Below are 27235 nucleotides of genomic sequence, written 5' to 3'. Positions count from 1 at the left end.
TGGATAAATTCAAATTTGATGATATCACCAGTAGTAACATTGGTGGAACGCAGTTATGATAGCTTGAACCTACAAGAATAGATGCAAGCGCTAATATTTATAAAACATGTGACATATTAATAAAAATCTGTAAATGTACAACCATCCAGACATCTGAGTACCTGATTATTTTTGCCATATATATATATATATATATACTATAAGCATTACCGATGTCACATACTATATGTATTTTGTTTATGTCCTTATTAGCTGTGGGAAAGCATCAGAGAGAAAAGTCCCTTTAACACGCCAAGAGTTAAAAAAACATTGAATACCTGAAGCCAGGTGAAACAGCTTGCCTCGTAAGATGATCAAGAACATTGAATATCGATATTCCGCTGTATTGGCAATTGGACGATATCGTGCACCCGAGTTACCACGGAACGAACTACAATTGCAGGTCTGGGATATATATGCAAATAGTGTAGAATCTATTTGCTGATGTGTGCAGCGCCGCACAGGCAAAACAAAATTTAATTTTGAACTATAAGGTGTTCTAATAATGTAGACATTATGGATATCACGCACATATTGTGAGCTTTTTGTTTATGCGTTCATTAGCTGCGGAATAGCGACTACGCAATACTGAAGAGCTGCAAATAGAGCGAAATATCGATACCCATTGTTCTCGGCCACTCACGGGGCGAGTTGTTTCGCCTAGTTTGAAGTATTTAGTGTTGTTTTTTTTTAATATTCGGTGCCTTGAAGGTATTTTGCCTCTACCGCTATCCCACAGCTAATGAGGGTATACACAAAACACAGGCAGTAAGTATGTAACATCGACATCATTAGAACTGCTTCTAATTCAAGATCGTTTAGCTGGAAGACATCAAATTCTTTATAAAGTAAAGCATTTGAGTCTAAGGAGACTAGAAATGGTCTGCATTAGCAAATGGTTAATAGACTTCTTTTGCACACAGCGTAACTGTGTGGTAAGAAGATTGCTTCCCAACCACATGGTGCCGGGTTGAGTCCCACTGCGTGGCACCTTGGGCAAGTATAGTCTACTATAGCTTCGGGCCAACCAAAGAAGCCCGTCGTGTGTGTGTGCGTGTGTATGTGCACGCACGTCTGTGTTTCTCCCCTCGTCACCGCTTGACAACCGGTGTTGGTATTTACGTCCCCATAACTTAGCGGTTCGGCTAAGTGACCGATAGAATAAGTACTACGCTGAAAAAAATAAGTCGATTTGTTCAACTAAAAATCCCTTCAAGGTGGTGCTCCAGCATGGCTGCAGTCAAATGACTGAAACAAGTGAAAGGGTAAAAAGAGCAAATATGTGTGTTGTGTGTATTGTGTGTGCGTGCGTGTGTGTGTGTGTGTGTGTGTGTGTGTGTGTGTGTGTGTGTGTAACTGTACAGTTTCAGTTTGCCTACCTTGCAGATGGACGCAGGCTTGGCGGTGTGGTTACAAAAGTGTCTGTTACTTACGTAGCTTCGGGTTCAAATCCAGAAATTTCACGGTAACTCCGTTGCTGCTCCTCTCCTGATTTAGTATTGTAAAAGAAAAACAAAAAGATAATTACAAGCAAATAAGTATTTATTCAGAAATAATTTGATCTTTTAGCTGGAAGACATCAAATTCTTTATAAAGTAAAACATTTGAGTCTAAGGAGACTAGTAACGGTCTGCGTTAGCAAATGGTTAATAGAACTCTTTTGCTCACGGCAAAATAATTTATTCTACTCTAGCAATTTTTGTTTTAATTCTTTCTACAAATGATTAGTCAAATGACACAATGATGCGTTCTCATTGCATTCATAAAATGAGATAATTTTAAAGTATTTTTGTTTTGACGATAATCAATTAAAAATTGAATATCTGCAATCATATCTATAATGATTATGAATTATTAATGGTTCTGATGGCAAGGAAGATTACTAAGACGGTCATGTGTTGAACTCAATACATTGCAGCATTTAGCTTTCATTTTCTTTCCCTCTCCCTCCATCCCCAATTCTCTCTCTCTCTCTCTCTTTTTTTTTTTTTTTGCTCCCCACCTTCTCTTTCTCTGTTCCGAATCCAAAACCCATATACATTCAGATACACACACACACACACACACACACACAAACAAACAAACACACACACACACACACACACACACACACACACACACACACACACACACACACACACACACACACACACACACACATACACACACACACACACGTACGCGCACTCATAACCAGACGGAGAGACAACCAGTCAGAAAGGCAGACTGACTGATAGATAGATAGATAGATAGATAGATAGATAGATAGATAGATAGATAGATAGAAATAACAGTAAAAGATGTGTACAATAATCAATAGAAAGGACAAAAAACAGACACAGATAAATCCATTTCTACAGTCAAGATTTTATCCCTAGTTATTATGATTTCAGCATCCCTCTCTGGAAAGCGCCAACGTAAAAAAATGGAAATGAAATCAAGTAAATCAACTGAAAAGACAGAGAACATAAATACATACATACATACACACACACACACACACACACACACACACATATATATATATATATATATATATATATATATATATATATATATATACATATATATATATATATTATATATATATTTATATATCTATAATATATATATATATATATATAATGTATGTATGCATATATGCATATATATATGTGTGTATACGACAGGCTTTTACACAGTTTGTGTCAATCAAATTACATTCATGAAGTATCAATCCGAGGTCATAGTAAATGACACTTTCTCCGAGTACCATGCAAAGAACAAACATGACAACCCTTTTCGAGAACCATGCTGCATGAGACATGGCTCATCATCAGGCAGACTGTATTGCTAAAAAGTATTCAAGTTTATTTTACGTTAGGCGTGCCGGTGCCGTTCAGAACGTCTACAGACTGCAATTTACCCATGGTTGTAAGTACATATATACGTTGTGCTTAATATGTGTATAATCTTAATTCCACGTCAGATTTTTAAAGAGTATCATCGAAATGCCTTCTAAAATATTTGACAGCATAATTAATAAGGATATTCAGCTTATATTAGCGGTATCGTAGTGGAAACGCGACCTATGTCGCAAATAGGTATACGAATATTGTATAAATTTTATAATTGAATAATTTACTATATTTTTTGCATACAAGTATACCTGCCTGAGGTCGCAATAGAATGGGCTCGTGGGCGGGGCTTTCTCCGCCCCTGCTCTACAGCCAACCACTTCCGCTGGGTTCTCACATTTCGACCAAAGGCAGCAGAAACCACCAGTCATGGCACTCTACTGTTAGCAATGGATCCAGTTTGTGGTACTAATTAGGAGCGAGATGTGATGACAGCTGGTGTGCTGTGTGTAACAGTATATTTCGGGTTAAGCTCATCATGCATAGGATAGCCATCTCCCCAGCAGGTGTGTGCGTGTGTCTGCGCGCGCGCGTGTGTGTGTGTGTGTGTGTGTGTGTGTGTGTGTGTGTGTGTGCGCGCGTGTGTGCGTGTGTGCGTGTGTGTGTGTACGTGTGTGTGTGTGTGTGTGTGCAGAAATCCTTATGACTTTACACAGGTATACTCTTGAACACAAACTATCTTTAATGGTTGGTTTACACAGCAATTACGTGCACACAGATATATGCTCGCACGCACACACACACACACACACACACACACATAAACACATGTACACAGACCATATATAAGCAAGCATAATAAACTATACCACATACCTTCGTACATAAGTATTGCATCACAAGGCACATATCGTATATCTAGTTATGGACATCAAGCAATGAGAACCTTCACAGTCGCTTGAAATACTACACTTCACAATCTCTGATGTTTTCTTGACTTGTACAAAGGATCAACACCTGATCATTGGTTAAATATTTAGTAACCGTGGACAAGAAGGCTAGCCGTTGGAATGCAGATTTAGCTTATATTGCTATATACACAGGGTGGTTTGGTAAACATCAGAAGCTTACATCCTAACCACATGGTTCGGGTTCAGTACTACTGCGTGGCATCTTGGGCAAGTGTCTTCTATAGCTTCGGGCGGCCGACCAAACCTTGTCAGTAGATTTGAAAGACGGAAACTGAAAGACGACCGTCGTATATACTTGTGGGGGGGGGCGTGTATGTGTGTGTGTGTGTGTGTGTGTGTGTGTGTGTGTGTGTGTGTGTGTGTGTGTGTACGCGTGTGCGTGTGTGTCTCTTTGTACCCCTACCATCGCTTGACAACCAATACTGGTGTGTTGACGTCCCCGTAATCTACCAGTTCGGCAAAAGGGACAATAGAATAAGTACTAGGCTTACAATGAATGAAGTAATCATTAGGAAGGACACGCAAGAACAGGCAAATAATCTATAGACTAAAAGAAGACTTTTGTAAATAATTCCATCCTCAAATTTATAATTTATCCTAAAGCTAGTACACATGTAACATAATTACGTTATTTTGCGACTTAGACATAGCAATAACGAATACACCAACAAATGGCAAGATATATACAAGTATTGTGAAAATCCTCATAGATAAAGATCTCTTCTTAGCTGAACCTTTAAACTTTCAATAACAAAAGACGCTTTAAAATAAGAAAACCCAAATAGTTAAACAAACATTAATCAACACTGTATAATGGAACATGTTTGCAGATCAATCTATTGAATTATAAAACAAATTCATCACCAATGGTATTATGAATACAAACCCAGAAAATGCACAGAAACCGTGTATATTGTAGAGTACACGAACCAAATGCACCCTAACTGTAGACTTGATGAATACCTCTTTAAACTATCATTCAAGAAAGCACAGCACCAAACCACAAACTAACATAATATTCTACAAATGCATCAGAATAAAAAGGCCCATTATCAACATCAAACCAGAAAATGTACCTCATACTTGCCACGAAATGTAACCCAAACCAGGAATTTAAAATGCAAATTTTAGTGTAAATATGATAGTTGTAAACTTCAAGACTCAAATTGCTTCACCAGACACAGAAGCATTTTTTCTCATAAGTTAATAACGCATTTACAAGTCATTTCTGAACGTTACAATACAGAACACGAAATAACACTCGGTAGAAAGAGGTGGGCTGATGATATATGTACCATCTAATATAAAATTCTACCAGAAAATAATAAATAAGTTATGTACGCTTTATTAGCAGTAAAATACAAGCAAAAAATCTATGTATAAATTGAGCACCCTAATTTTAAACTAAAAACAATTACTTGTTGCCGAAAGTATTAAAATCAAGGGTTCAACATTTTTTATTAGTTATAGCATCATTTCTATAATCCTTATTGCCTACAACAAAATGCAGCAGTAACAAGTTACTTCATTGAAGATTTTGCAACGTTAATGGACTTAAGAAACCTAATTGTTTCAATCTAAATATAAAGAATTATTAAAGACATATGAAAAATTATTAACAAACTGATAGAACAGAAATACATTCATGTTTTTAACACAGTGATCCCCAAACGTTTTCGGACGTCCTCTCACACCACCGCAAAAATAGATTTCTTTCTACTGCAAATACAAAGCAACTGTATTTAACAAATAAAACTTAACCTAATAAACTCATCATATTGTTGTTTTTACAATATGAAAGATTAAATTTGCATCCCACCTGTAACTACGTTGTTTTCATATTTTTAATGCGACAGCTGAACATTGAACAGCGATACCAGCTTTTCAAAATCTGGCTGAAAGGTACTGAGAAGTAGTCTCAGATTTCCGCGTTCAATAATTTTCATTTTGTTTCTTTGCTTAAAAAGAACCTGGGCAACTGCACTGAGACCCCACTCTACGAAATATTATGTTGGGAAGGCAATAAAGTACATCTTGGCTTTGTTCCACACTGCAGGGTAGCAACCAGAAATGTCCTTTTACGGATGAGAGATAAGCATGTCCACGTCTCATGAGTGATTTTTCATTGTCAGCCTTTTGTGCAATTTCTTTTATCCTTAATGTTTGAATGTATGCCATTATTCAGTTTTATTTCAAGATTTCTTGCCAACAGAGAAAGAGCCGGTTTCTAACCTAGATCCAAGGGTCCTTCGTTGGAACTTCAGCATCAACAACAGGGTATTTTTATATGTATGCATGTATGTATGTAAGTATATGTGCAGATTCGTATGTTTTGTTTTATGTATTCTTATGCATATAGTTGCATATCGAGACGTGCTCATATATACTTAAACGATAAACTTCTGGAAAGTTTTACAGATTTTTACAGTTCCAGTAATGGACTCGATCTGTAGTCTTCGAATCAGTTTTCTCCTTTCTAGTTTTGAGAAGCCTACTTTCTCAAGACTGGTATTTAGGCAGTGAGTTATATATCTCAGGGCCCACATTAATTACAGGTATAAACCTGAACTTGTAATCTGGATAGAATAACTGCAGATTTCTCAATAGTTCAGCGCAGGTATTCTCTTTTTTACTGATCTTCAGCTTTACGTTAACATCAGCTGGGCAGCTAATTTCCACAACTGTATGTATGTATGCATGTATGTATGTATGTATGTATGTATGTATGTATGTATGTATGTATGTGTATACATACATACACACACATACATACATACATTTACATATACATGTGTATAGATCATTGTATGTTTTTATATAATGTATGTATACTCCGGTGTTTGCGTTATTTACCTGACTATATTTATGTATATAAGTGTAGCTATGTGTCTGTATGAATATATGTATGAACGTGTCATGTATGCATGCAAGTGTACGTATGCGTTTGTGTGTGATTCTGTGCGCGTATGTATGTATATAGGTGTTAATGTATGTGAATATGTATGAATAAGTACGCATATATGTATGGAAGGATGGATGTGTAGTAACGGTATGTATGTATTTATGGACGTTTTTCGGTATGAATGTTTTTATATACGCGTGATTTACTGTACGCATGTGTGAATGTGTGCGTCTTTTAGTGTAAGTACATGAGTGTTCGTATGTGCGACGTCTTTGTCTGTGAATAACGATGTCACCATGTTCACAATATGGCGAAAACGCGCGTGAGTGGGCGTCTGTTGCTATGGCTACATCTGAGAGGAGTTATGCCAGAAGAAGCGAGAAGTAATCGATAGCATCACAACGGCACCTCAACTCTCGTTAGTAAAAGGCTGAGAGACGGGTGCGAACGTACAGCAGGAGCTGTGAATGAGAGAGTGGCAACGAGTGAAAGATAGAGCGAATGGAGATTAAGATATCGTGTCAGAGAAAGATGGGGGGTGGGGAGGGGGGCAGTCAGACAAACAGAAAAATATGGAAGAGACAAAAATATGAGAAATATAAAAACGAGAGAGGAAACAAAGTAACTGAAAAAGGAAACGAGAAGAAGGAGAGAAAGTGTGAGATAGTTTGTGAGAGTGAGAAACGAGAGAAAGTAAGTGTGTGTGTATGTCTGAGAGAAAGGGGTAAAGAGAAAGAGGAAAGACAGAGAGGGAGAAGCAGGGATGTGAGAGTGATTGACAAAGTGAGAATCACAGAAGGCAGATAAAGAGAGTGACATAGAGAAGAGAGAACGAGAGATGAACAAAAAGGGATTTAGAATAGAGCGAGAGAGAGAGAGAGAGAGAGAGGGTGGAGGAGACACGGGAGAAAAATAGAAAGCTACATAAGTGTTGAGCAAGTGGGAGAGAGAGGGAGGAGGAGAGAGAGGGAGGAAGAGAGAGAGGGAGGAAGAGAGGGGAGGAAGAGAGAGAGGAAGAGAGAGGGAGGAAGAGAGAAAGAGAGAGGGAGGAAGAGAGAGAGGAAGAGAGAGGGAGGAAGAGAGAGAGAGGAAGAGAGAGGGAGGAAGAGAGAGAGGAAGAGAGAGGGAGGAAGAGAGAGGGAGGAAGAGAGAAAGGAAGAGAGAGAGGGAGGAAGAGAGAGGGAGGAAGAGAGAGGGAGGAAGAGAGAGGGAGGAAGAGAGAGGGAGGAAGAGAGAGGGAGGAAGAGAGAGGGAGGAAGAGAGAGGGAGGAAGAGAGAGAAAGTGTGTGAGTGAGTGAGAGAGAGTAAGCGATGAGAGAAAAGTAGAGGAAAAGATAGACATAGCCATACTTACATTTATGTCTGTATGTATGCTTATGTGTGTGCATGTAGGTATGTGTTTATGTATATGTATACGCATGTGTAGCAGTATGCCCGTATCGTTAAAGATAATTACTCCCCTTTTTTTTATATATATGTATGAGGTAGGTTGAGGTTTGAAGCAACTCTATGCAGGTGCTTGAGTCAGCAGCCATATTTCCCTCAAATCACATCGTACTGTGTTAAAATGAAAGAAGGGCACAGATACGCAGTCCTAAATACAATATTCTGCAAAGATAAAAAGAAGAAGAGAGAGAGAACAGGCTGAAATAATCACAGCTTAAACGTCTCTGATCATAGTCGGCTCAAACTTGGCTGGCCTGAGGCTAAACAGTAACAATAATTTCAGCAAATTTTTACATTCAGTTGAATCATTTACGTATGCAAATGTAACTGTAAGACTGTTGAAATTATAAAGTGTTCAAAAAATCAGCACCAGTTGAGATTTAGGGTCGTTGTAATCGACTTACTCCTCCCCCGAAAGTGCTGGCCTCGTGCCAAAATTTGAAATTATAAAGTATTCGATTTTCCTTCGTTTGGTTTTCTTTATTAGCTTTTCGGGTATTTAATATATATTCTTCCATTCCACCCTTGGAAGAAATACTTAAGATACGAGCCAACGAAGGTGCTTCTACGACGTTGCCCAGCTTACTAGAAATAGCAACCGAATGTCTCTCCATTCGCACCCAAACGTCGTAACAAATAAAAGATTTAGGCAATGTAGTGACTGACATAAAAAAAAGAACAAAAACAGGAAAGTCATGTCTGGAGTACATTTGATAATTTACTTTGTAAATGACGGTCGCTCAACCTGTAAAAAATGATATAGTACCGTCTAAAAAAAGACACATTGGATGATGTAATTCTATATACAATAAAGAGCCAACCGTCATCTGTGTGCGAGTGTGGTTAAGTAAGATGTACCATGCTTTCGTTCATTGCTTTGGGTACCTATGTAGACGTAGACACCCTCCTGATACTCCCACTTTTAACCCAGCGGCAGATCCAGGATGTGACAACTGAAGGGAGGGAGAGAGAGAGAGAGAGAGAGAGAGAGAGAGAGAGAGAGAGAGAGAGAGAGAGAGAGAGACTGGTATTCGTTTCCAGCTGAATAGACTGAAATACACCTAAAATGTTGTATTTTGCTCAGAAACACAGCGACCGCTCGATCCAGGAATTGAACTCACGAAATTACGATCATGAGCCGAGCACCCTAACCACTTTCACAAATATACACTATTTACATACAGAGACAACTCTATGTACACAATATTAAAAAACAGATGGGATAGCTATGCCCTGAATGCTTTTAGTCGCTGACAGTGGTCAATCATGATTGATCTGAGGTTATCTAACATAACGTTTATATAATGAAATGACAGAATGTTATTGACTAAGCACATTATCATGTTGATTAGTTAACTGATTCCAGCGGCTCAGTATTTGTGTACAATTGTCATACATCTTGATTTTAAGGTCTTTGACATTCTCCATTTGGTTGACCTCAAGAAATATCAAAAAATTTACTATGTTGATAGAAGCCCGCGCGTACGAGTGTGTGTGTGTGCGCACGCGCTTGTTTGCTTTTATGTAAAGCTATATATAAAAGCATTCAAAAATGAATTGAAGAAACACTCAAAACATTTAAGTAGAGTAATTCACTTATCTTATTTTAACATAAAAAGTGTTGACACTGACTCCAAAGTTTCGGTTCAATGGCCTTCATCAGACAATTAGGCTTCTTCGGCTTTCCAAGCTTCTTATAAAGTTTTTGTTTCATCTTGTGGGTAAATCATAATGGTTTCAAAGTAGATATAGTTTAATAGTGCATTTTTGTAGTACATAAAGAAACATCTTTGTGGATAGTTTAATTGGGTTACAGAAATAGGGAATGATAAGAAAAACGTAGTGCAATAAGGACAGGAAGAGTTCTCTCCACAACATCATATTTTTGATCATCCAATAAAACTATCCATAAAAATGTAACAAAAATTATTATTAGACCACATCTACTTTGGGACATCTATTTTCAACCACAAAATGAACCAAAAATATTTTAGAAATTTGAAAGGCAGCTGAACCGAAACTTCAAAGTCGCTGTCAATTGTTTCTTGTTAAAACAAAATAAACATAAAAATTTGTGTGTACTATAATTTTAAAATAGTAATACAATATTTTTACACTTAGACAAAACAACAGTCATTCTATCTTATTTGTGCTGACTTCTCTTAATATTGTTTGTCTTTGATTTCAGTTTGATTGTCATGACAGCCTGATGATTTTCCCAGTAAGGAAACTTAAGTAGCCATAGGTGTTGGCTTCAATCGACCAAATTCAATAAACACAGATACTATAACCGCATGTGTGTGTGTGTGTGTATGTGTGTGTGTGTGTGTGTGTGTGTGTGTGCGCGTTTGTGTGTGTCTGTGTGCATATATATATATATATATATATATATATATATATATATATATATATATATATATATATATACTTGTATATATGCATATGTATATATATCAAGAGTATAAACTGTAACAACTCGATTTAGAAACTGATACTATAAGCTTAAACATTCATTTATGAGCCCCACTAAAAATATACTTCGACTTTTGACAAAGGGTAACTAGTTCTTACTCGAGACATCTTCACGAATTCAAAATTATTTGTCCGTTGTGGATACAACTGAATATTATAGGAACAGTAGCTTCAGGTCATGAATGTGATGTGACCTTTGACTAAGTGAGAAAATAAATTTGTTCCAAACTAAAGTTATTTGAGTAACAGGACGGAATTGTTGCCACCTTGTTTAAACGGAATTAAACAACTTTCTTTCGATCTGATTCTGCAGAAAACGTTTATTTCGAAGTGGTAATTCGTTTTTGATGAGTATTTTTCAATGACTTGTTGACACAAGAATGGGATTTCTTTAAAAAAAACAGAATCGTTTTGAAGTCTGTATTAGGTTGTATTCTGCACACTACGATAAATAAAATTCATAAAAGACATAATATTGTAAAGCCATGAGAGTCAAAATGGAAATAGGAAAAGTGATCTCGAAATAACCGTTTTTATATAACAGTACTCAAACGCCTTTTAAAATAAGTAAAATAAACGTTTTGAATCATACTCTCATGTAATATATGAAAATATACTCAAACATCTGGGTTTTTTATTCTTTTTGTTTTTTGGGTTTTTTTTAGGCAACATGTTTATATTGTCAGTTGAATGAATGGAGACATGAAATTTGGAGTACGCCTTTCGACTTCTACCTGATTTCTTTATGCATTTGCACACATATAGCACCTTCTACTTTGCTCTCATCTTCCAAAGTCGTTTCTTCAACACCTTTATTCACACACAGACACACTGGCTTTCACAGCTTTACAGACACGTTTTCACACACACCAACCTAAAAGTCACACATTCACACACACCAACATTCCCCATCCCCATAAATTAACACCAACATACTTGGACAGTTGCACACATCTACACACAAACTTACACCACACCAACAGATACTCACACACTATTCTTCCTTATACCCGCTTCTTAACTCAAAAAACCCTTACATACCTGCATAGATAGATAGATAGATAGATAGATAGATAGATAGACAGACAGACAGACAGACAGACAGACAAACAGACAGACAGATAGAGATAGATAGAGAGAGAGAAAGAGAGAGAGAGAGACAGACAGACAGACAGATATTCTGTATTTGATAGTTTAAAAGATGCCCGAGTATATAAGACGCTTTTCAATGATGACTGACCATTTATAAAAGAAACATTATAAAAAAAATATTTTGAGAGACGATATCGTGTCACCACTTTGAGGTCATTTTTCTACTTTGACATGTTCAAATTAATATAAAACCCTACTTTGTCCAATTAAAAAGAAATCACTAGTCGTTTTGTTATTTTATTTCTAAACAAAATACACCATCTACCTTTTTCCACTTAAATTCTAAACTATTTTGGAATTTATATAGATATTTTATAAAAATATAGGGTTTTTTATCTACTGATATATTGGGATTGTGTTTCGCACACAAAGAAAAATAAATTTATTACACAAACCAATTGTGTAACATCTGTCTCGAGACTGTTCCAGTTAAAGGTAAGTGCAGGTAAAATCTGAAATACAAAGTTATTTAAATTTTTCATATCACCATAGAAAATGGATTATTGACCAATATTATATTACCTATCTATCATATCATATATTACAATAAATAGCTTACTAAATTCCAGGCCTAATATTATTTTGTTTCTCTGTACTGCCACTTATATTTTCACCTGAGTGTAGCTATTTTATATGACGTACTACTGATATCCATTGTTACCTTAGAAAATAACAAACGGCTGTATTTTTGTAAGATGTATGTCTTCAATTCATTTTACGGGGCACTGCAGCGCCTCAAATATTACTCGCCATTAAGCTAAACCCTGACCTTGTGTTTGTAAGACACACTAATTTTCTAGGATATATACTGATCGACTATTATTATTATTATTATTATTATTATTATTATTATTATTATTATTATTATTATTATTATTATTATTATCATTATTATTATTATTATTGTTGTTGTTGTTATTGTTGTTGAATAATGCATCATGTAAACTGCTCAATATGATATATATGTATATATATAAACACAAAGATACATACACATATGTATATGTGTCTGCATATATATATATACATACATACATACATACATACATACATACATATCTAACAGTATTTGTGCGAGAATGAGTGTATGCATAAACATATATATATATATATACATATACATAAAAACATAAATGTGTGTATGTGTGTGTCTACTCACCTAACACCCTTTATTACGGCTAGCATGATCTATATATCAATATTCATATTCAGGCTCAAAATATACTGGATATTTCGAATGACCCTGACTTGATCCCCGAATATTAAGCAAGTATTCACACACATACCCACGTATACATACATACATACATACATACATACATACATACATACATACATATAGTTATAGACTTACGCATACTCATTCCGCACATACATATGTGAGCGTGTGTATATATGGATGTGTGTATGAGAGAGGGGAAGAGATAGAAAGAAACAGAAGCAGAGAGACAGAGAAAGAGAGAGGGAGATTAAAACACAGTGGGAGATATGAAAACTGAAGTCCAGGTATTAATCTGAAGTAAACCTTGAATGTAAATCTGGAAGTGGAAAATTTACAACTGCGTCTAATAAAAATAAAAATATAAGGGGGTAGAACGAGAAAAATGGAGGAGAAGAAGGGGGTAAACAAGAAAAAAAAAAGTGCAACAAGAAAGCATTAAGAAAGGAGACACAGAACGAGAGTGATTTTGAGTATGAGCGAGAGAAAGGGAGGGACGGGGAGAGTGAGATTAAAGAGAAGGAGGTGAATAAAACAATGACGATTCATGAATGTCAGATAAACCTTGAATTAAAAACTAGAAGTGAATAAATACAATTGCGTCGCAGAGAATCAGAGAGAGAGGGAGGGAATTAGTGAGTGAGTGAGTGAGTGAGTGAGTAAGAGTATCTGTGAGGGAGGGTGAATAGAAAGTCAGAGAGAAAAGGTGCGGAAGGTTATCGAAGTAGTGAGAGAAATCCGTAGAAATAGGGTTGAAAGGAAACCAGATTAGGCGTGGGTGGTTATCGTTAAGAAAGTAGTTGATATCAGCGGACATATTTGATATCTTCATAGCATCTACAAGTTAAACGCGCTTACCCCCCCCCCCCCCCCAACACACAATATGCACAAGCCCAGATACTCATATATGCTAATATATACTATCATATATCAGTACGTGCCAACACATAACACACACATATATACAAGTGTGCGTGTGTGTGTACATTATATGTGTACCTGTATGAATTATCTTGGTCATGTTATATATACACTCATATATATACATACACATACATGTATGTATATGTACGTATATGTATGTATATGCATATATATATATATGTGTGTGTGTGTGTGTGTGTGTGTGTGTGTATGTTGTATATGCCTATATATATGTATATACATATATGTATGTGTGTATATATATATGTATATATATATATATATATATATATATATTCTTTTTTTATTCTTCTATTCTTTTACTTGTTTCAGTCATTTGATTGAGGCCATGCTGGAGCACCGCCTTTTAGTCGCAGAAATCGACTCCTGGACTTATTCTTTGTAAGCCTGGTACTTATTCTATCAGTGACTTCTGCCGAACCGATAAGTTATGGGGACGTAAACACACCAACATTTGTTGTCAAGTGATGGTGATGGTGTGGGGGGGGGGGACGAATGCAGACACAAACACACACACATAATTATATAGATATATATACGACGGGCTTCTTTCAGTTTCCGTCTACCAGGTCCACTCACAAGGCTTTGGTCGACCCGTGGCTATAATAGACGACACACAAGGTGCCACTGCCACCTTGTGTGTCGTCTATTATAGCCACGGGTCGACCATGCGGTTGGAAAGCAAGCTTCTTACCACACAGTCACGCATATACGCATATATATATATATATATATATATATATATATATATATATATATATATATATATATATATATATATATATATATGTACATATGTATGTATGTATGTATGTATGTATGTATGTATGTATGCATGCATGTATATATACACACGTACACACACACACATAATATAGGTATGTTAATGCAAATAGAAAAAATAGAACTCAAAATCTGAGTATTTGTATATGTTTTATCAATATTTAGCAGAAGAAACAGAGTGACTCAAAGACCGAGGGTTTCGTGCGTTGGCACGTTACTTCTGCTAAATATCAATAAAGACTATATATACATATAGAGAGAGAGAGAGAGACTTGTTTCTCCCTCTACCACTCTCTCTCTCTCTCTCCCTTACACCGGCATGGTCACATGCTTCCGGTCACTAATCCTTTTCTTCCTTGGCTATCGCCGAGCAAACACGCGAACTTACTTCATCCCCACTTTCAAGTTCGTGCCTCACAGCGTTCATATACACATAATTTATCCCGTCTGGCCGTATAGCCTTTTCAGTTTGTTTTCCTATCTTGTTTTTTGTCCGCCACTACATTCCTCCATGGCACAGGTTTAATTTGTGCATACAAATTTAATTTGTGGTCCATGGGAAGAGCCGTTTTAACGATGCGTCCTACCCACCTCTTCGAAACGCCGGTGTTAAAACGGGGGTAGCTGATGAAGGAAAATGTTCTCTATGTGGCTTGTGTGTTTTCTGTACTCTGGTTATTATTGTTTTCTTGTATACGTTTTGTTTGCAATGTCCTGTACCCAGATATGCACCTATATATACAGGTAGATGCAGGTATGCACATACCTGTACGTATATATGCATATACTCATTTATTATTTGTTTTTATATATATATATATACTTGGAAAAGATGCGTGGCGTTCAATCATATAATAATATAAATAATATATATATATATATATATATATATATATATATATATATATATATATATATATATATATGCATATAATCATACGTATACGTACATACATGTTTACGTATATACATATGCATATGTGGCCACAGGACGTCACAAAGCATAAACAACAATTAATACGAAGTACGAGGTCATGGAAAAGACTTTTTTTTTGCAAGCAATGAAAAAAAACAAATGGAAAACAAGACAAGCAACACAAGGAACGGCCCTTCATCAGTTGTCGGCTGTTTTTCTAGTCCGTATTTCGAGCAATTCACGTGAATTGTTTTCCTTTTGTTCCTTTCGTTGCTTACAAGAAAAAAGCCCTTATTCCATGTCTTAGTATTTCGTATTAATTGTTGTTTATGTTTTTTGACGTCCTGTGCTCACATATGCATATGTGTATACGTAAACATGTAAGTATGTACATATACGTATGATATATGCATATATATTATTTATATTATTATTATTATTATTATTATTATTATTATTATTATTATTATTATTATTATTATTATATATATATATAAATAAAAAAAAGCAACACGGATTTTAAAGGTTATTGCAGTACGCACGTTTCATGCTACTCCATTTATTTGATCACCTTGTGTTTGGAATTGTTTGGATAATACCATACTATATTCTGGTGCCTAAACTTAAGTGTCACATTCAATTTTGAATCTATATTTATATATATATATCTATATATATATATATATATATATATATATATATATATATATATTAACTATATACTTTTATAAAACAAATTTTACAAAATATATAGTATCTGTTAACAGTCTTAGCCAAAAACTCACAGTTGAGTTTTTGTATATATATATGTATACATGTCTCTTAAAGGATAGAGCTCAAAATCAATGCATTGAAGATACTTTATTGCAGCAACAATTATAATAACAGAAACAACCACAATAAGCCAAACCTATGCACATTTCAATAGGGTATCCCGGGAAAATAAACCACATCATAAGATGTCTCGTAAAATATTGCAACAAATTACAACATATTACAAATTTCTGGATACTCCATCTCATCAGGGTCGCATTATTGCCATCACCAATACTATTATTAGCAAAACACACACATCATCCAAGAGGGTGAAAGAATAATCGACGGCACGCAACCTACCATCGTTATTTTCTTACAGAATGTAAACAAACCAGTCAACCGAAATCCAGCGGCGTACACCGCCCGGTTTACAGCGTAAAAATCCCTTGCCAAAAATTCATCCCCCATGTACATCAAGATTTCCTATCGGATCTTCCTATAACGATAGTGTATTAATTAATTCATTAATTATACCCGCCCACGCCCACGCACCGCACACCACCACCCACATGCCCACACCTACACCCACACACACATATACCTATACTTAGATACACACACCAATATATATTTATATGTATTTTTTATGTATAACCATACACACAAACACATATACACACAAACACATATATACACTCACATATGCATGCATATACATATACACACATACAGATACACATGCACCCACATAAACGCGCCCAGATACACACACACATTTACATATATACGCATACATACTCACATACACACATGCGTACATATGTACATACATACATATAGCTATACCTCCATATATACATCGATACATATGCACATACACACACACAAGCTTATATATGTTTACATGTTTACATGTACACACATACACATACGTCTCCATACACACATATATACATATATATACACATACACTCTCACGTGTCTCCACATGTATACCTACACCCATATACATATACACTCATATATTTGCGCCACAGACCTAATTCCAGTAAGATATATAGAGATGAATATACCTCTTCCTTAATTTCGAACTTGTGCCTATACACATTCCGGTAATTCCTATTTATAAAATGCATACGTATGTCTATACATATGTAGACATCTGTAAGCTTTAAACGTTATTTTATTAACTAGGTGACCCTTGGAAAATATATATATATATATATATATATATATATATATATATGTATGTATGTATGTATGTATGTATGTATGTATGTATATATGTACGTATGTATGTATGCATGTATGTACGTAGATATGTGCATGTGTGTTTATACATATAAGATTATGCGTGTGTTTGTCTCACCTTTTTACGATTGGTGTTGGTTTATTTACGATCGTGTAACTCGATACTTCAATAAAAAGAAATACTGATTGAATAAGTACCGGACTTAAAATAGGTAACGAGTGGATTTTGTTGATGAAATCCTTCAAGGTAGCGCCACAGTACTGTTGTAGTCTAGTGACTGAAACATACAAAAGAATAAAAGTTTATGCACATACGTATAACACACACACACACACACAAGAATAGAAAGGGAGAAATGAATACGAGATTATTTCATTCAATTTATGTAACAAAAAGAAGCATTACGAAGCATTTTTTTTCAAATTAAAACAGCCAGGTAAATTTACAAATGCACCTGCTGTAGAACCGTTTCAGTATTATGTGCAGCTTCGGTGCAAAGTGTCAGAGGATTACTTTATATTGTGATATATTTTTTGCAGTTCAGCAAGGGAGAAGTTTCTTAAACTCCAGAAATATAATGTAATATAATCTTCTAGCGTTCTGCACTGAAGTTGCACGTAATGCTGAAACAGACAGTTTATAGATACGAAAAAAAATTAACACATAGGAGAAAAATGTATTACTTCTAGTTATTTTTTTGCCTGTAACAATTTGAAAGAAAAAAAGAAGAAAACTTCGCACTTGCCTCTTTATTTTAAATATAATGAATGAATTAACTCCACACTCATTTTGAGAATAAAGGATATTCAAACAATAAACCATTCAGAATATTATTACTTAAGGTCATCATAAGAGCAACTCATAATTGATGGTCAGGGGAGAAGCGCCAAACCCTCGTGTGCCTCATTCACTCTTGAGAGACACTCAGATGAATAACTGAAGAAACTGAATGTGTATGTGTGTGTGTGTGTGTGTGTGTGTGTGTGTGTGTGTGTGTGTGTGTGTACAGATACATAGATTCATTTATATACATGTAGCTATGTATATATATATGGAAGGACATATACATACATATCATATATATAAATATATATATATAATACTAATACATCTGTTTGTTGTCTACACCACCTGTCTTCGTCTTTTGTTTTTTGTTTTTTGTGAATTCTCCCTATATATATAGAGAGAAAGGGAGAGAGAGATAGGAGAACGAGAGGGAGAGAAAAGATAGATAGATAGATAGATAGATAGATAGATAGATTAGTGTGGGAGGGAAACGTCTTCATTGACTTCAAACACTTGCGGTCGCTCAGCAGACTCCGACCCTTCTCTCCCTCAAATCGAGTGTCAACTGCCGATGTAACTGCTTTGCACACACTATCCGATGCTCAAAGTCTTCCACCAACCTCTCTAATGCATTCCACTTGTGCAGCAAGCTCACGGATTGTATGTAACTCGCCATTTACACAAATATGATTAATAAAAACAACGTAAGCAACTGTTTTGTATATTTTTGTAAAATTTACCATTAAAAATCTGTTTTAAAATTTACAAAAGGTGTGAATATACAAAATTATTGTGTAGGTTATTTCTATGAAACATACTATGCGCAGAGCAGCAAGCTGGCGGAATCGTTAGAACAGCAGAAGAAACGCTTTGCCGCATTTCTTTGGTCTCTTTTACGTTCCGAGTTCAGATACTGTCGAGGTCAACTTTAATCCTTTCTGAGTAATAAAATAAAATATCACTCAAGTCCTGAGATCACTTATATCGATTAACCGCTCCACCCTTAAATATTGCTGGCCTTGTGCCTGAATTTAAAAAACCATATGTAATCATATTTGTGTATAACAAAATTATGAATAACAAGTTTTTCGAGATTTCCACACATTAATACAGATTTCGTAAAGATTTAAATTATAATAACGAAGCGTCTAACATTTCTATAATGTATCTACAAACATGAAACGGCACTGAAAATTCGCAGCTTATCCAGGCGTTTTCCTTGTCACATATTGTTTCAGAACCATTGGAAAGACTTTCACACGCAAAAATAAGTAAATAAATAGACAGACAGATAAAAGGAAAAGCCTGGTGTTCAGTAAAATAAAATCGTTGACAATCACTTTTCTTTTGTCTGTTTTAATAGTAGTTTTTTTAGTGACTGAATGAAAAAGTATTGAATGCACTTCGGGTACAGCTGAGTTATTGATGTGTTACTTGATTTGGATGTCACAACCAACTACAAATGTCATGGACTACAATACCGTATTATTTACTAGCAAAAAATAAGTAAACATAAGACAAAAAACATATATAGTCACACACAGGACATATATAGTCACATGCTCACACATACTAGTTGCACATGAGTGAAAAAGCTAGGGTGTGGTCTGTTTGTAAATCGAAACTTTTTTTCCCACCATTATAAATCGATTTGAAATTATAAACCGATTTCCTGCTATCCAAGCATTGCTCTTTTTAATTCACATATTCGCTGACACGCCCATCTTCATATGGCTTCAACAAATATCTATAGAAATCTACATTAATCTATCCACTACCGCCATTCATTCTCCACCCTCATACTCAACACGCGAAACTACATATACAAACTAACATGTACATTTGAATGTGTGCATGTACGGTTGAAAATATGTACTCATGCGTTGGCTCATTAGTTTGTTAGCCCATGCGGTAAAGACCAAGCTGCAGCACCGACTACTGTATTATTATCATTACTATCATTTTTTGTTATTATAATTTTTTATTATCACAGTTTCACCTGTGATTAAAAAGTAGGCATTTTACATCCTAGAGTCCTTTGTTAATACCAACGAAGTTAAAGTTACGTAATCAACTTAGAAAAAAATGAAACTCTACCGATTACTTTCTTACAAGATACAAGTTATGAATCTGTGAATTAGCCTCTGTTTGCGCGTGCGGTTGTGTGTGTGTGAGCGTGTGTGCGTGCGTGCGTGCGTGCGTGTGCATGTGTAACTTTGGGTATATGTGTGTTGTGTGTATATGTTGAATGTATGTTTCTCCCTTTACATCAGGAATTTTAGTTCACCACATTGACCCTAATATACATTCCAGTGCGCCACTTATTCTATTGACCTCTTTCTATCGAAGGGCTAGGTTGCCGTTTTCTTCATTAAGTGACAGTTTCCTAACACATGCATACATACATATGTATGCATATGTGTGTATATATATTAAATAGATATATCTATTAAATATATATATATATATATATATATATATATATATATATATATATATATATATATATATATATATATATATGTTAAATAGATATGCATATGTCAACACTGACCACTCTGCTTCTGGTAGCGGTCACTACTTGGGAAGTGATCAACAGCTTTATAGAATAGCCAAATGGTATTAAAATAATGTAATCCGTCAGGATAAACTAAGTTCAGTAGAAAAGTTTGACTGGACAGGCCCCAAGCGAAATAGCAGACAATATTTTTTTATCGATTTATTTTCCAACAAACACAAGAAATGTGTCCATCCACAACATTAATGTTTTGCCAAACGAATTCATGATTTATTATAAGCTTTGTGTCCAATTTCTAACAAAATAACCTTTTGGATTATACAAAAACGGGCTGAACCTCTTCCAGAAAGTCAGTTGAGTCAAGGTTTTAATTTGTCTCAGATCATCACAGAGCATCACAGACAAAGATTGTCTACAATTGACAAGAGCCTTTTTTCCAATCATTGTCTGGAAAGTGTGTGTGATTGTACGTATTACAAGAAAGACAATTGTTCCCCCCCCTATCCAACAGGTTTACTCGACCGAACCTGGCAATGTATGTTAATCCATCTGATTATTCGATTGAATAACTCCACACCGAGGGAGTAGAAATATCTTTCGATTTGGCCTAACCAAAGGCATCAAAGTAAAATCGGAATAGAATGTGGAATTGCCTTTCAGTGGAACTGTATGTGGAACCTGTATGTGGAACTGTATGTATCCAAACCATAAGTCTCATACTAGTCTGTCCAATATTCGATTTCTGTTGTTGTTTGAATGATTTTAGAAATAAAACAAAGATGGAATAAGTTTAGGCAAAAAAAAAGAAAGTTAAAAAGAAAAAAGAAATTGTAAATATTTGTTAAAAACACAGAATAAGGGGTTTCTGATTTCTGTTTTAGACGCATGGCCGGCAATTTTAAGAAGAGGGAGTAATATGGCATCATAGCCCCCACCGCACCCCCGTCATACTATCTAACTAGTTGACTAACACTTTACTTTATCGACCACGTTGTGAACACGAAATAATAAATGAAAACGTGACTCTAAAATCTTACGATCCTATTTTAGGTGAACATCTGATCTGTAGTGTGTTGGCAATTTATAGCAGATCTTAATGTGACGAGCTGGCAGAATCGTTAGCGGCATTTCGTCCGTCTAAACGCTCTGAGTTCAAATTCCGCCTTTCGTCCTTTTGGGGTCAACAAAATAAGTACCAGTTGAAGACTAGGGGCGAGGTAATCGACTTATCCCTTCCCCCGAAATTGCTAGCGTTGTGCTAGAATTTGAAATCAGTTTATAGCAGATCTTCAAGGCCAAGTTGAGTTCAGCAACTTTTAATAGCGAAGATCTTAATTTACGTCTATTCCAGAAGAATGGTAGAAATTAGAGCTCGCATTTTTTGTGAAGCTTGCAGACACAAAGAATTACAAGATTAAGAAATACAAGATAACTATGCCAGAAGCACTGATTCTTTTTTATTTCTTTGTTCTTAATGAGTGAAGTAAATACTATTTTTGTTTTATCTAAATACAAAAAAATGATTTGCTTTCAACAAAGATGAATATTTATGAAAATATATCAACAATTTTGCGAATTTCTTTATGGAAAAAAATATAACGTGTGTATACTTCAAATACTTTAGATAAGTTTTGGCTGATAGCAGACCAGGCCATGATTAACTTAATAGTTTATACATACCCGTAAATACATGAATACACACACACACACACACACACACACACACACACACACACACACACACACACACACACACACACACACACACACACACATATCTGTATGTGTTGTTTGCATACATGTGCACGCGGCTCTATGCATGTATGTGTTTGTTTCAAAGAATACTTGAAAGTATATCAACAAATATAAATTTGAGCAGGTCATATTCTCATAGAGCGTATGTTAAAATAAGAAGAGGTGTAAATTGCTGTCTGGTTTATAAGAAGTAGGAGCAATATTCATATTATTCATACTTGCATGCATGTATACATACATACATACATACATACATACATACATACATACAAGAAATATTATTATCAAATAAGTTCATTTACACATACAACTCACATTCGCACATTCTTACGAATCTTAAATATAGATTCTACAAGCCACATATACAACCCCCAAATATCATTTTGATAAGCCACATGTACAAACAAACAAATATAAATTGCAAAATCCACTTGTATAAGACTCAAATACTATTTACACAAGCTACATGTACGGGACACTAATATAACTTACAGAACCTGCATGTACAAGTCACAAAATATAACCTTCCTAAACCATAAATTTAACTTCCACAATCCAAACCTTAAATATAATTTCCACATTCCATATTGTCAAAAATATAGACAATATTGATATATTCATAACTAAAATAAATTATGAAATTAAATAAATATAACCCTGAGCCACAATACCATATACACCATTCATTGTAACAAGGCTGCATTCTCGATACATAAGTCACCGCTGCCTCTGTAAGTATCAACCAATTTCTGTAGAAAGAGAAAGCATTCTAAACAGTAATCAGTGTCAATATGATTCAATGAAGGGGCCTAGTCGAAATCCGTCGAGCAGCTGAAAATTACAGCTAAATCTCTCTCAAAAATCATAGATTTGTTCAATCAAGACTGACCTAATGCTAAACAACAACAACAACAGTAACAATGACAGCCAATCGCTACTGTAGCTCTACAGTAAATCGCTACAGTCACTTAGTAAGAAAATGCAGGTCTTACTAAATTTGGCGGTAACTCCCTTGGCGGATCTCTGTCGCTCGACATTGAGAATTTGGTTGTTCAGTCAACTGAATAACCTGCTCCTCCCTCAATTAATGTGTAAGTGGTAGAGCATTCCTCAAACACGAATACAATAAACATACTTTTCGGTTAGAATGAACATCACGCAATGTGTGACAAGGCTGTACTTTTTTGAATCACGGGCAGGATTTCTATACAGTGTCTTGTCTACCCAATTTTACTCACAAAGTATGACACGACCCAGCACAATAGAAAATGACATTTGCCCAAGATGCCAAGCAATGGAATCGAACCCGGTACTTCGTTGTTGCGAAGTGAACTTCGTAACCGTTCGGCAGTTGTGCGCATATATGAGTATCTATTCTCACACTTGTCATGTTTTTAATTATTTTTAATTACTCAGCTCTGAACACAACTAAAATCTATGTCCTGTTAATTTAGTTAAACATCCTAGCTCCTTTTCTCATACCTCACGAATTGTATTACACTCTGTTCGCATAATATAAAAACCAAACCCACTGGTAGTGCATTTACATTCATTAAACAATCTAACTCATTGAACATGCGCAGTTTTGACTGCGTAAAACTCACGCAATCCATCTCACATCTCCCTCATCCTTTCTTTACCTCCCTCACATTTCTCTCACTCCCTTATATTCTTTCTTACGTTCTCTCTTTCCTCTTCCTCCTCTCTTTCTCTCCCTCTCTCTCACACACACACACACATACGAGATAGCCAGTTTAATTGCAGTGTAATTAGTCTGAAAACACTAGTAATTAGTATTCGTCGAAAGGCAAAAAGAAAAAACAAAAACAAGAAAAGGAAAACACATGACAACCACATACCGACCAATCGCCATTTTTCCTCTGCCACTCTGTTATTCAGACACCACCAACCTACTCTTTCAAATAAGCAGACGGGTACTTGTGTCGTTGTTTAACCCTCGGTCGACCATAATCGAGTAATCCCATAGTCAATGGCATTTTGTCCATGACAAGCCCGTCATTTTTAGGGTAATTCTTGGATTATGTAATGTAATGTGTGCTCTCCCTATTCAAGATTATAGAACTCGATTTGAAGGCGATGTATTCGGCTGTTATTTATAGCAAATTGAGCAACCATGCAAGACCAATTCTATAGACATATCTGTCATTCTCTGGAGATAATGTTAGTTCTGTGCCATAATTTAACTGACAAAGATGATTATCTAATGATAGCAGGTAACATACCACATTAGTAAGACAATGTCTTCAACATAAGCTATCAATATTTAGAATTGTCTAATCAATGAAGGATTTTTCTTCTAAGATCAGGTGAATACATGCTAGATTATACTTGGCTGAGAAGACATACTAAGACCGAAATATGGCTCCAGAGTAGTTACTGAATATTTGTTTAAAATCTAATTCCCCACTACATATCTCCCTTTAATTTTCTAACAAAGTTACATTTGGGAGTTTTCGAGTTCTCTCCCCTTGCCCTCTTGACAAGAATTATCATTAACGCTAATGATTTTGTGCCTCATGACCGGTTTCATTTCAACTCATTAATTCTTTTTTATTAACCACATTAAATGTATTAGCGTTCACTTAACTACACGTGTGTGCTCGCGCGCGTATGTGTATGCATGTATGTTTGTACGCACACATATATATATATATATATATATATATATATATATATATATATATATATATATATAATATTCATACGAGAGCGATGAGATGGTTCAAGTTAGACCGCCTTTATGCGTAGATTTGCTCATTTGGAGTTGCACTGAGACTAAACAACGACAAAAATCAAATACTTCTTCCAGCATACTCTACAGTTTTAAAAAATGGGAAGACAAGTTGCGTAACATCGTCCAAAACTAAATCGGTATGAAGCAAAGAAGAAAAACGAGTTGTCACGGCTGGAACGCCCTTTATCATAAATCTATTCGATCAAAGTTGATATATGGGCTGCACTACAAGAACAGCATCATCATTATCAACAACAACACCAAGGGACTTTTGTATGGTTATTCGATCTGGTAGAAATAACTACCAGATCTTCCTCAAATGACATCTGGCAACTTCAGAAACGTACATTAGATAATCCTTTCAACTATAGGCACAAAGTCTGAAATTTGACAGGAGGGGGCCAGTCGATTAGTCGACCCCAGTACGCTTGTACTTAATTTATGGACCCCGAAAGGATGAAAGGCAAAGTCGACCCAGGCGAAATTTGAACTCATAACGTAGCGGTGGCGGAAATGCCGCTAAGCATTTCGCCCGGCGTGCTCAACGTTTCTGCCAGCTCGCCTCCTTGGTACATCAGATAATGTAGTCTGTGATGCGTTACGTCTGGAAAATAAAAGTCGATTGATCCCGACTGGAACTTTTTTGTCCCAGGTTTAATCAACCACATATGTTAAACTGATTGATCTATTCTGCTGCCTCTCAGCACAATCGCCCCACCACAAACACACACACACACACATACTCTCTCTCTCTCTCTCTCTCTCTAACCGCCCCTTTCTTTCTTTCTCTCTATTTGCTTCGACACCGTTGTGATAAAAGACAAAGTCAGACCTGGCGGTATTTGAACTGGGAACGGGTAATGGCGAAAGTAAATACTACGAGGTAACACACACCCTTATGAAAATAAATTAATACTAAGTATTTATTTAACTTTCATTAAAGCTAACTCTATCCACCAAGTAATTTGATATGGAAACAAACTTATTGCCCACATCTTTGTTGCGCTGTATATCCTTGGTAAAGAGGCTCTTAAACACACACACTCACACACACGTATACACACGCACACACACGTGCACGCGCGCGCGCACATATGATGGGGTGCGTGGCGTGTGTGTGTGTGTGTGTGTGTGTGGATTATTTAGAGGAGAAAGCATAGCTTTTATGTCCTTTGTCAGGGTCCTCGGGACAATTACTCCCTACCAACATCTATTTAACGTTAAAGATTTATGTTTTTAAATATGTTTATGTTTCACGCCTACAATATTGTGTATCTACTTAGTAACTCTTGAAGGTGTGTGGTGTAGTGGTTTGTTTCGGTGTCTGGCTCACGATCATGTTTCGCCTGTTCGATTCTCGGACTGAGTGGTGCGTTGTATCCTTCGGTAGGGTACAACTTTTCACCTTGCTTCATTTCACGCAATTGAAAAGGATTACCAATGAAAGCTACAACTACTGCTGTTGCTGCTAAGGTTAACGATGCAATGAAATGGTGTCCAATCCAGAACCAGAATGAGCTTCAACCTGCTGGGCCCAGGACAAACTTTAATTTTAAATAAAATTAGCGAATTTCTCACCACTACTTCACTACAAGTATACTGAAGTCAATGTTTCAATGGGAATATTTAAGACTGCCGTATACCTGGTGTTATCTTCCCTTCCAGCTGAAACACTTAATAAAATATTTTAGCCCTTGATGCCACCGTTGTGTTTTCATCAACGCATAATTA

At 35.8% G+C, this 27235-nt stretch overlaps 1 protein-coding gene across 9 annotated transcripts in view; it reads right to left on the bottom strand.

The window, feature by feature from the left end:
- The window catches only part of LOC106876310 (uncharacterized), a 345615-nt gene that overhangs the window by 164929 nt on the left and 153451 nt on the right, over positions 1–27235 (bottom strand). For 5 of the 9 annotated variants that reach the window (XM_089350463.1, XM_089350465.1, XM_089350460.1 and 2 more), the window contains exon 4: positions 1473–1527. In XM_089350463.1, coding sequence (XP_089206589.1) covers positions 1473–1527 — 55 coding nt within the window. Of the gene's footprint in view, positions 1–1418; positions 1528–17807; positions 17968–27235 lie in introns of all 9 variants that reach the window. The other 4 variants (XM_089350468.1, XM_089350470.1, XM_089350469.1 and 1 more) reach the window with 2 other exon arrangements.

The sequence above is a fragment of the Octopus bimaculoides genome, chromosome 4 (genome assembly GCF_046866305.1).
Source record: "Octopus bimaculoides isolate indiv1 chromosome 4, ASM4686630v1, whole genome shotgun sequence".
Taxonomy (NCBI): Eukaryota; Metazoa; Mollusca; class Cephalopoda; order Octopoda; family Octopodidae; genus Octopus; species Octopus bimaculoides.
The sequence above is the reverse complement of the archived record's forward strand: the minus strand, read 5'-3'. Positions and strand labels throughout refer to the sequence as shown.